The sequence below is a fragment of the Rhipicephalus microplus genome, chromosome X (genome assembly GCF_043290135.1).
Source record: "Rhipicephalus microplus isolate Deutch F79 chromosome X, USDA_Rmic, whole genome shotgun sequence".
Taxonomy (NCBI): Eukaryota; Metazoa; Arthropoda; class Arachnida; order Ixodida; family Ixodidae; genus Rhipicephalus; species Rhipicephalus microplus.
The window spans coordinates 335,642,053-335,654,516 of record NC_134710.1 but is presented as its reverse complement, the minus strand read 5'-3'; the positions used below and the strand labels follow the sequence as shown (position 1 = coordinate 335,654,516).

Below are 12,464 nucleotides of genomic sequence, written 5' to 3'. Positions count from 1 at the left end.
TTCGTAGTAGGCGAGGACATGGCGAAGTATCTCGTCAAGTTTGAACACGTCTGTGAGCGAAACGCTTTGGAGCGGTCTCTTTGGGCGCAGAACCTGTTAGCTCTTCTTCCCGGCGAAGTGTCCGACGCGATAACTTGCTTGTCGAGGGAAGCGTTTGAGAGCTATGACTAGGTCAAGGAAGTGCTCTTAAGACGTTATAAGTTGTCACCCGAGGCTTTCAGGCAAAGGTTCCGGTATGCTGAAAAGGGGAATGAGTCACACGTTGACTTCGCGTTTTGTCTTAAGGCCGATTTAATTGAATGGCTCAAGGGCGAAGGTGTTTATGACGACCGCGATAAAGTGGTGGAATGCGTTGCATTGGAGCAATTCTACCGCTGCATCGAGGATAATGTCAGACTTTGGCTGCAGGACAGACTTGGGGAAGTACAGTTAAATAAGGCAGCTGAGTTAGCTGAGGAGTATTATACTCGCCGAAAGTTGCATAGCAGGGCAGTGCGCGTTGAAAAAGATGAAAGGAAAGAGGGCTTTTCAAGGAAACCTGATCAACGGAAACCCGTTCCGCACCGTAATTTCAAAAAGGACCCGTCTCTTACGAAGGACAGTGTAGGGGAAGGGCAAACAGAAGCGGAGAAATCGAGTGAGGTTTCTACCACACAGGCATTTGAATCGGAAAACAAACGGAAGCCGCTAATCTGCTACAACTGCAAAAAGGAAGGACACATCGCGAGAAACTGTCAGGAAAAGTTTGCCTTCGCAACAATCCGAGAATCAGAAAAAAACATGCGGTTGTTGGAGCCGTATCTCCAAGAAATTAAGGTGAATGAGAAAACGTGCCGAGCACTTAGAGACTCAGCGGCAACTATGGACGTTGTCCATCCTTCATTGGTGTCTCCGGATGACTTTACAGGAGAATGCGCGTGGATCAGGCAAGTCGCCGAGGAGCAGAGTGTTCGCTTACCAATCGCCACCGTTGTCATTGAAGGCCCGTTCGGTAAGCTTCGCACCGAAGCGGCTGTGTCTGCCGCGCTAAATGATCGTTTTCCTTATCTTTTCTCCAACAACTCAGAGCAGCTTCTCAAAGAGCAGGGCAAATCGTTCTTCCCCAACTTAGCGTGCATGGCTCTCACGCGATCGCAAGCGCGGAAGCTATCGCGGCAGCTTGATCTGGTTCAATGCGGTGAACTCTCAAGTGACCTTGTCGGCGGGTCGACGGAACCCCAGAAAGGAAAGTTTCCGCATGAGTCATGTGAGCAGTCACGCGAGCGGCCCGTCGCCGAACCGACCGGCGCGGTTTCCGTAGAAAGGGGAGACGACATGGCGCCATTGAGTCAGAGCGAGAGGGTTGCAACGCTCTCGCCTGTAGCGGAAAGTTGGAGCGAGCTGCCGAGAGTTGATCGAGAGACGCTCATTCGAGAGCAGCGTGAGGATCTCTCGATTGAAGCGCTAGTGGAAAGCCAAATTGAAGCGCTAGTGGAAAGCCAGAAAAACGCGGCAAAAGTGCTGTCGAAGGAGCACTACGAGGAATCGGTGAAGAAGCGTGCTTTTGAAGTAGGGAGTCAGGTAATGCTGCTGCAGCCGTTCAAAAAGAACAAGCTTGAGGTTGATTGGGAAGGGCCCGCCAAAGTCTTATCGAAGCCCTGCGATACAAATTATGAAGTGAAATTAGGAAGGCGGCCGGACAAAATTTACAACTTGATGAAACCATACGTTCAACATCAGGCGGTCGTAAATCTGTTGTTGAATGCTTCCGAAGAAGAGGAAGCAGAAATTTTGAGTTCTAGTGAGGTAATTGAAGGGGGATCGAAAGTAATCCGGGAGCAGATAAACCTAGAGCCTAGCTTAAGTGAAGGAGGACCTGAGAAAGAGGACCTGAGAAAGATTGTTTCCGAGTTTGGGTATGTGTTGTCGGACCGTCCCGGAGACACGAGGGTGATCGAACACGATATCGAGCTAAGCGGTGAGGAGTCAATCCGTAGCAAGCCGTATCGTTGTTCCCCTGTGCAACGTCGCAAGTGTGAGCCGCTCTTGGTGCCGCATAGGTATCGTCGCCTAAAAGTGGCCGGTTACTGAGGTGGAGCATGTTGCTCCACAGCGCAACTTTGACGTTCGCTATCAAAAAAAAAAGAGAAAGCTAAACGCTAATGCAGGTGCATTGAGCAGTGCGTTCTAGCTAGTACCTTCTCAACCTTTCGGTTTCTGGCGGGCGATTCGGGGCAAAATTTTGACCTCATCACGACCTGGGCTGAGCGCTCTCGTTCAGAGTGATCTCAAGGGGCCAACTTTGTGGTATTCTGATTCGTTACGTTGTTGTGCGTGGGAAAAAAAAATGAGTTGTCATTTTAAGAGTCTTGTGTCCCACATGTGCCTCTTGATGTAGAGGGAACAAAATTCCGATAGACACGTAGATAGGTATATGTTGTACTATACTTTGTCTGGTGTTCTGTCGGGTGACCGAAGGCACTTGCGTGTGTCGTGTGTTGTCTGTTGTCGATCCGTTCTTGGCAAGTTGCAGAACCATCGACAAGTGCTGAAACCGAAGATGGTCAGAAGAGACGAGTGAAGCTGGTCGACAAGTTGTGGCGACAAGCCAGTGGAGCTGGGATCCGTCGTCAAAAATGGGATGTGTTCCCGGAACAGTCTGGAGCTGTATTCTCCCCATGGCCCTGGAGGCGAACCTGGAGGGACCTGGCGAACGAGCGCACCTGACATCCGAGCCCCGTGGAAGCAGCTCGTCTTTCCGGTGCATTGTCTGGCGGCGGGGGTGCTGTTATGCCAGCGAGACCTCGTCAAACGTCCGTGCCTCCGAAAAAGGCAATCTGGGTCAAGGCCAGCCCGCAGTCCGCCTGACGCGAACACCTCAACGGCGTGAACACGCGCGGCGCCTCTCTGGCCCACGTGCATTGAGTCAGCAGCGCACGTGACAGCGAGCCGGCGTCCTCGTGTCTGGTGGTCTGACGCATTGCGCGGCGACCCCATTGGAGGAATCTGCCCTGACGACCAGCGGTGCTTCTAATTGGACATTTTTGGTTGGACCCGGTGCCTATAAAAGAAGCCCTGCGGCGCGTCGCGATCGGCGGTCCTACGAGAGAGGAGTCCCCATGTCGGAGAGCCGACATGTGTGTGAGTCGGCGGTCTTAGGCGAAAAGTTGACCTATGTATTAGAGAGGAGAGCTCGACTCTTCGAGTCTCTGTCGGCCCCAGTGCCGAAATTGTAATGCCTCTGTATATATGCTGTACATAAACCTTGTTTAACTCACCGTCGTCTCGTCCGCTCGTCTTATCAGCTCTGCGCAGAAGCAGTCGCGGGCTGAGAAACATACGCTACCAAACGGCTGGTGACCTTCCCGGCGGAGTTGAAAGCAGTGGCGCCTTCGGGGCCGTGTTGGCGTCGCCGTCTTTCGCAACAACACATACACACACATACACGCACACACACATACACACATACGCACACACACACATACGCACACACACACATACGCACACACAGACATACACACACATACATACACACATACGCACACACGCACACGCATACACACACATACGCACACACACACGCACACAGACACATACACACACATACACACACGCACGCACACACACATACTCACACATACACACACACACGCACACACACATACACACATATACACACATGCACACTCACATACACACACGCACACACACAAACACGCACACATACACACACACGCGCACGCACACACACATACGCGCACACGCACACGCACACACACGCACACACACACATATACGCACGCACACATACACACATACACACGCACACACGCATACGCACACACACATACAAACAACGAATACAGTTTTTTTCTAATATATTTCTTGCGCTAATATAATAGACGCTCAAGCCGCGCCACGGAGGTCTAGTGGCTAAGGTACTCAGCTGCTGACCCGCAGGTCGCGGGATCAAATCCCGGCTGCGGCGGCTGCATTTCCGATGGAGGCGGAAATGTTGTAGCCCCATGTGCTCAGATTTGGGTGCACGTTGAAGAACCCCAGGTGGTCGAAATTTCCGGAGCCCTCCACTACGGCGTTCCGCATAATCATATGGTGGTTTTAGGACGTTAAACCCCACGTATTATTCAATATTGTACGCTCAACATTGTGCTAGCTACTATAAAGAGGAACTGCGGCTTTGCTGTTTAGGCTTCGGTTCGTACTTTTGGTACCGACAAGCAACAACTGGTGTTTTGGTGCATGTTCTGTCACGCCAGCTTCTCAAGAAAGTCGCTTTTGCAATGCAGACAGCAATGCAGTGGCACAGCTAATTATATCTTATTATTACTTTTCTTCCTGAAGCGGGCTTGCACGTAAGCAGCGAAGAGGTTTTGGGAATTACATTGTGTTAGGAGCTAAATTATTGAGTGATATGATTCGCTCTCTCTTTCTCTCTCTCAAAATTATCTAAATAAATAAATGTTTATTGCGTGCATTTGGATGCAAGCAAACTCTAGTTTGAAGCGCTGATACATCCGGCGCTTCACATCTAGTGCAGAATAGTGATGAATCGAGATACGTTTTCTGTAACGGTTATATTATAATGAGAATTTTGAACATCGCTTCAAGTTTCGTTACTGTAAAAAGAGGCGTAAAAAATGCACACAATTGATAGATGATGAAAAAGAGAAGACAGTGTTTTTGTTGTTTTTTCTGCCTGTATATCATGAATCAGGCATTTTACGCCTGACTTTTGAAGCTATATATAAGATAAGGCTCTTCGCTAAAGCAGTGTGGCTTCATTTGGGAGTTAACCACACAGGAAATAGAAAAAAAAAAGTTGCTGAGTCGAACATGCTGAGCCTTTTCAACACCGAATACTGCGACCACGTATGTTAAAGTGATATCCTGAAAGAATGCTTTTTTTTTCAAACGTAACCGCTGCATTCGGTTTACGGTAGGTAGACAGCCTCGCCGCCGTAGTCTAGTGGCTAAGGTACTCGGCTGCTGACCCGCAGGTCGCGGGATCGAATCCCAGCTGCGGTGGCTGCATTTCAGATGGAGGCGGAAATGTGGTAGGCCCGCGTGCTCAGATTTGGGTTCACGGTAAAGAACCCCAGGTGGTCGAAATTTCCGGAGCCCTCGATTACGGCGTCTCTCAAGTTAATATGGTGGTTTTGGGACGTTAAACCCCACATATCAATCATCAACGGTAGGTATACATGGTTTAAGGTAGGTGGTCATCTCTTATGTTCGCCATGCACCTGTTTCTAATGGGAGGGCGAGGGCGTAGTATAAGTGGGTAAGGGCATAGGGGAAAGAGGAAGCTTTATAGTTGTTTCTTTAAACCACTTCTTTGAGAGAGGGAGAGAAAAGGGGTGGTCGGAGGTGTACTCGCCCCGCGTTGTTTCCAATACGTTACACACGCCAATGAGAAAAAAGAAAAACACTTCGCACCAAACTGCTGAGTGCGAGTTCGGTAAGAGACATAGAAAAACATACACAACACCGGAGTAGCGCTTGTCCTGCGCTGTGTGTACTCATCTATGACCCGTTCCAAGTTTGCACTCAGCAGTTAGCATTAGGACATAACTACAGTTGGTTACTATTGCTACTGTTGCTGGGCAGCAAATTCTTTTAAAATACCCATGACACTGACGAGCACATAAAACGTAAGTGTGACGTAGACAGACTTACGTCACAGCAAATTATAGTGCCTTGATTTATTACTTGATTAGGCAGAAGAAAACATGAGCAGCATGCGCCAAATGCTGCTCTTATAAGGCCCGGTGTGCTGGTGAATGAATTTTTCGCTGCGCTAGATTTGTACCAGTGGTAACGAACTAAGAATTTACTACGATATAAAAAAAGGCTGAAATGAGCCGATGGCAACCTAGTGGGGTCGGCAGCCTAAATGAATGACTAGATATGCGAACCGAAACCTGGAGGCCAGCTATAAATTGTCATGTAGAAATAAAATTAGCAAAATACTGTGACTCTAGGCTGCTACGAACGCTATAGGGCGATATCACAAAGATTTTCGTTCGTAAGAGCTCTTTGCCATTGGTCGGCTGGCTTTGATAATTGTGTGCCCAACATAGTGCTGAATATATGATACGAATAACTATAGCGTAGGTCGTTGTTGTGAATATATGCCTCTGTTCGTGTGACATAAGCAGCCTTCGCCACAGACACGTAAAAGCTTCATGAAAAGAACTTCGTTTGAACAAGTTTCCATGAATAGCTTCAGCAATACGCATCTTTTGAAAAGTGCGGAAACAGTTTTGTACAATTCACGCATTTAAGCGTTGCCAAATAAAGTGCGGCTGCCCAACAAAGAGGAGTATTTATGTGTGTATCGTAGTTGTTGGGTATTCAAGATAATCGACATGTATTTTTAATCAGTTTTCAATAGGCGATGCTGTTTTAGGGAGTACTGCGATCACGCGAAGTTTTGTCTTGAACCTGTATACTTTGAATTTATAGATTCAAACCCATAGCGATCGCTTGCATATTTTGGACGTGCTGCGTTGCAGTTTCTGTAATTGCTACCATACAGAAAAAAATAATAAAGAAACCCACTTTACTAACGTAAATGCCAACGAAAAGAACAATATAAAGTATTACAAGTTAGCATATTCGTTACCGTCAACCGTGAACACCTCAAGGGGGAAGATATTCAAAAGCATTACCTTTACTTAAGGATACAGGTTCCTCAGATGTGCTTCGGTATCGTATGAGGTTAATAGTTTGTATTCAATTAAGTAAGAGCTCGCTGTCTCTTTTTAGAGAGCAGTGATGATTGGTCATAAATTTTCCGAATCAAAGCATATGCCCTAGGTGGAAGCTTGAGCGTGTCTATCACCTTGCAAATGATTTATTGCCTCAGCCGATCGCTATAGAGGCATTCACAACAATGGTTATAGCGCTTCAGCCGGGACAAAGAAGTCCTTCGTTACGCAGGTAATTGCGCTGTAAAGGTATGAACTTCACAGCTGCAAGAACACCATTGTATACGACACAAGATATAGAATCAACGTCATGTCCCTTCAGTCCAGTGCGTCCATCCGAGTTTTATATAACTGGCGCTTAATGCCTGACTCGGTCTGAGGGGGTATGTGTTTCGAGTTAAGATGAAGACGTAAATAAAAAAAAGAGATAGAAGAAGTCGTTGACAGCTTGTTGTACGCGTACATCGTTTTTACAAACAGCGAAAAAGAACTGAGAAGTGCTTACCGTTTGTTTAATCAGTTTATGACGCACAAATCTGAAGCAAGGAATTTTTCTGCCAAAGTGCTCTGTGGTAAATGATGTGTAGCTCAACGTGAAAAGACGAGGCGATACTACTGACGCATGTAATATTATTCACGAAACCACTAGTTTACAGTAATAGCGATATTAAAGAGAAAGAAAGCGTTTCTCGACCAACGCTCTTAGAGCAAAATTCTAAGAGAGTTGGTCTCGATGGTCTGCTGTGACAAAGACTTGCGCACGATGATTCAGGCGCAAGTACACACCCGCTAGGGCTCCAAAAGTTGACGCCCTCGCAATCAATCTCAGCTTTGATATTAGTAGCGCGAGAAACATCGAGCAGCAAGCCTTCGACACTGAGAAAAGGGGAACTCAGTGCGTCGTTACTTGCGTGGACGTTTTCGTATAACATCAGCCCGTGGCACCTCTCACTGCCTTTACATTTCGCATTTGCCACATATACATTTCGTGAACATACCACTCTACATTCTAATAAGTATTGGTAGTGGGGGCGAATATTGGTGGAGTTCTAAGACCTTTCTCCAAGACCCCCTGACTTTAAGCACTGGATGAATGCATGGTAATAATGCTATGTTTATCTAGTAAGTGGTAAATATGAAGGTCCAGAAGTTGTAGACGAAGCGGCAGTGCGTGAGACCGACTTCTGCTGCCTTTCTCTCTCTCTCTTCGCTGCCATCCCCGTCCTTCTCTCTCTCACCGAAAACAGAAAACAAGTAGTCGCTACGAGTAAAGGCGTGAACTCGCACCGATCCGCAAGTGGATGTCATGATTGATCGCACTGCACACATGACACGGTCAAACGCGCACTCAACCAACAGGAACGAACCTGGACAGGCCGTAGACTTGTCGGCTGCTTGGCGTCCTTGCCCGGAAGCGCGCGCCACTTGGGCCACTGCGGAGCGGCGCCATCGTCTCCGAGCCAGGGATGATCCCTCCTGGGAGGCCTGTAGTGCTGGCAAAACCAGTCGGGAAGTTCGAGCTTAAGCAGGGCTCGCTGCACGCGCCTGCTGGCCTCTGGAGTCCTGGACCCTTGCGGCAGCTGAGGGTCCCGGCCGCGCACCGTAGGCGCCAGAACCGCAGCGGCAGCCATGCCCGAAGCCCGGCTCTCCGCCGCGCCAAGCTGCACTCGAGGAGACACGCCGACGACGCGACAGCTGTCGCTGGGCCCCTTGGGTGACGCAGTCGGCACGGGGAGACGACGGGCGTACTGCGTCGTCGGGGCCTGAGCGGGCACGCCGCGCACCTGCACCGGGAGGGGGGTCGACAAAGGGGTGCAATAAGCGACACGCCTCGTTAAAATTTTCAGCGCGAACGGCGAAGAACGCGCGAAGTAAAATACGTGAAAAAGGTGAACACGTACCCGCAAGCACCGCCAGTTTGTTCACCGCATGCGCGCGCGCTTCTTCGACCGGGATTCTAAAGAGAGGCCAATTTGCCCGCCGGAGGAGCTGAACGCAGAGAAGACGCGAGCAGACTCGGTCAAAAGGCTCGGGCCCCCTTTTGAACCTTAAATGTGCTCCCATGGATGATTGTGCCCGTGTCTGGATTATGATGACCGATGGTAGGGTGGGGGGGGGGGGGGGGGAGCGTATATAGGCTGGTCATATTTACTGCTTTTTTCCCTGTCCTCCTTGTGTGCGTGTCGTTTTATATGTAAACGACGGTGGTGCATTTTCATTCAGCGGCCGGAATACGTATATCCAATCTCTTTGTGAAAAAATCATTCAGTGGCGCTTTTTCTAAACGAAATCTTGCTCTCAATTATAGCTTGCAGGTTTCAATTAGTAGAATTTATGTCTTGTAATAACTTTTCCATTATCGCTCAAAGTAATATACTTATGAAGTGCACTCTTATATTTGAAAAACGCTGATACTTAAAAAATGAAGAAACCCACGTTGCACAATAAATAAAAATTAAAAAAAAACACAAGTTTCAATAACCTAAACAACCATTGTATATTCATTTAACAACCTAACATTGTCATAAGGAACAAAAAAGTTCGCGACATTTCTGATACATGATCAAATAAGACTGTCTTTTATATAATGGTAGCTTTGGCTAGTTGATTCATTATTGACATGTCTGCGCTGCGGAAATTGAACGAGGACAGAGAATATGACACATTACAGGCGGTCACTTTAACTGAGACCGGCAGTTGAACTCCGTGCCTGTGTTGTGCCCACCCCTCGGTCCTCGTTGAGTTTATACACTGCCTAAACACGTCAAAACTGTGCGGCTATTATTTCGAAACAACGGCAGAGCTGTGGGTGTCATCGCGAATTACATGGTCAAAATATGGATGCGAAGCCCCCTTGAACAACGCCACCAGCGAACCGTCCATATCTTTTACGCATGAAGTGCGCAGAGCTGCCGCAGCCATGAAAATGACCTTGCACCGCTTGCGTTGCCTTTGTGCGCGGCGGCGCTCTCATTGGTAAGCCCCTTCCGCCGTGTGTGTGTCATGATAGAGCGCTGTTCATTGTTTTCCTACAGACATCATGGCACGAGCAAGGTCGACACGGCTCATAAAGTGCCATTGCAGCTTAAATTTGAATCGCTCCTTTTATCGGCAACGCATTGTTCGCGGGATGCGCACGCTGAACGCATCGTGAACGGGTTGTAGTAACCAGGCAGGGCGGGCTTTTTGATCATATCATTTACAGTACAGCTAGCAGTATTCTGAGCGGTCTACTGTTGGTTAGAACTTGAGCGCTTGAATAATTTAGACAGTAAAAGACTGTAAGCACAATGGACGCAACCAGCGTTGCAAATTCAGTTGTATCTTTTCGAAACAATCGCTTACATCAGAACTAGTTAGCGCGCACTATTCGCTGACGAGTCTTCGTGGCGAACATACCATAAGCTTGATTTAGCTGCACCTTAAAGCTCACCAAGTATTCTAAACTACCGGAGCCCTCCATTACGGCGTCTCTCATAATCACATCGGGGCTTCGGAACAACAACAACAACAACAACAACAACAACAACAACAACAACAACAACAACAACAACAACAACAACAACAACAACAACAATGTTTGGTCTTATTATTATTATTATTATTATTATTATTATTATTATTATTATTATTATTATTATTTAACATACAAAAAGGTGGCTAGAGGCAAACGACTAAATATTTTGTTGCGTGGAAGGCTTCGTCAATCATCTTCTGGAAGGAAAAAAGATTTGGTTAAAAATGACATAACATGATATGTTTCGTTATTCAGCTTCAGAGACTAAGTATGCTTAGACCAACGCAGACGTTATACTCTCTTGTCGATCCCTTTGCAAGGTAAGGCTCGAGGAATTCGAGATGGCACAAATGTCCCCTCCCGCACCAGTGGCGGTGTGCATACGCACGCTGTCACGCTCATTTAAAGGTGAGCCGGCCGTGGCCAGTGAAGTGCAGGCTGACCTTCACGTTTATGGTGCACCATTTCACACAAGTATACCCATGATCCGCGTAATATGATTGCTGCCAGATCTGCTCGTTAGCAGAGTGCCTATATTGGTGCGAAAAATCATGCTTATACGAACCCGAATAAATGCGTACAAAGGGCTGCGACACGGCAGGGTTTTAACTAGCTTCAAACATTTTTTTTTCCTCTTTGACCATCAGGTATAGACTATTTTACGGATGGGTTTCGGTGCCGCCGTATTAGGATGTTTGATTGATTGATATGTGGGGTTTAACGTCCCAAAACGACCCTATGATTATGAGAAACGCCGTAGAGGAGGGCTCCGGAAATTTCGACCACCTGGGGTTCTTTAACGTGCACCCAAATCTGAGCACACGGGCCTACACCATTTTCGCCTCCATCGGAAGTGCAGCCGCCGCAGCCGGGATTCAAACCCGCGACCTGCGGGTCAGCAGCCAATTACCTTAGCCATTAAACCACCATGGCGGGGCCCGTATTAGGATGTTAACCTTTGTGTTTTTGTATGTTTAACAACTAAGCGAACAGTCTCTATGTTTCATGGCCTTATAATTCACGTCGCCATGTACCAAAAAAAAAAAAAGGAAACTTCGGCTTAACGACCTAAGATGGAGGCGCCCAGACGTGTTACGGAAAATATTCTATAGAGCAATGTCGTATATAGTGAAATGGCGATGACATGCACGCGGACGTCACTGCTTTTCCACTTCTCTCACCGTGCACTGTGTGGCGACATCTCAGCGTGACCCCCAGTTACACTCAATCTCACTGACTTTTGGACACAACCGCCGCAGTCAAAATGATGCGTAAAAAAAAAATCGCGGCAACACGAGCAGGCTGCTCCCTGTGCGCAGTCAACAAATAGTCAACTTCCTTAACGTCGCTTCTGAATTTTACTATGTTCTCTGCTTTCTGCTCCCCTATACTTTTACTTTCCCTCTCTTTCCCTTTCCCGATCGACATTGTTACTTTTTCGCAGGGTCTTCTCCCTCGCAGCCCTAACACTTGCCGCCTTTCCCTCCGTGCCTCCTTCTGTTCTCCACGAGTCTAACATATACGAAAAGACACGGTCAGCGACGGCTTGTCGCGTGCACAGCGTCAGTCAGTTTCCGTCAGCGCGAGTTCGCTTTCGCCGGCGCTCACCATTTTGAAGAGGCTGTCACATTCGCCCGTGCCGTGTGACCGGAACAAGAGGCGGCCGACCCGCTGGCGGTCCGAAAGCGATGTGCCAACTACTTGACGGCCGCCGCGACGACTGTCGAGCGTGAATGCGACGCCGACCACGGGGTGTATTATACGCGCTCTGGCGTATCTCGGGCATCCTGTATTTCACGGGTGGCGTGCAGATCGACGTAGTGCGAGGTGACTCATCCGTTTTCTCCCTCCCTTACTTCTGTCAACCTCTTGCTTGTTAATGTACAAGTGTGCACGGTCATTTGTCACATTCGCATCACTCAACCCCCCACCCCCCCTTCAGTGCTGCCCCACCTATCGAGCCCTCAATTGCTCATTATGCTGTCGTTGCTTATCATCTTTATCGCATATGACATTTCGTTAACTCGGCAAACTTTATCTCGTACATCCGCCGCACTCTAACCACCCAAAGGAAAGGTCAGTCCTGATAACGACATCAATAACTTGCTCCGCGTGTGAGTTGTCCGACATGTAAGTCGCACTTTTGCGCGTTGTGTGGGGCACGTATGCATACACGTATGAGCGTGGACGTAAAGCGCGCGCGAGTACACAAATTCGTGGCCACTCAGGCTGTCTGA

The 12,464-nt window shown here is 48.1% G+C and overlaps 1 protein-coding gene across 1 annotated transcript in view; it reads right to left on the bottom strand.

Moving 5' to 3' along the window:
* LOC119161220 (uncharacterized) overlaps positions 1-12,046 on the bottom strand; it is a 27,068-nt gene extending 15,022 nt beyond the window's left edge. Inside the window, exons 1-2 of the mRNA XM_037413588.2 lie at positions 11,836-12,046; positions 8,078-8,494 (exon numbers count right to left, since the gene is read on the bottom strand). Of these exons, the coding sequence (XP_037269485.1) occupies positions 8,078-8,494; positions 11,836-11,838 (420 nt within the window). The 5' untranslated portion in view covers positions 11,839-12,046. The remainder of the gene's footprint in view (positions 1-8,077; positions 8,495-11,835) is intronic.
* Positions 12,047-12,464: the final 418 nt, after the last annotated feature.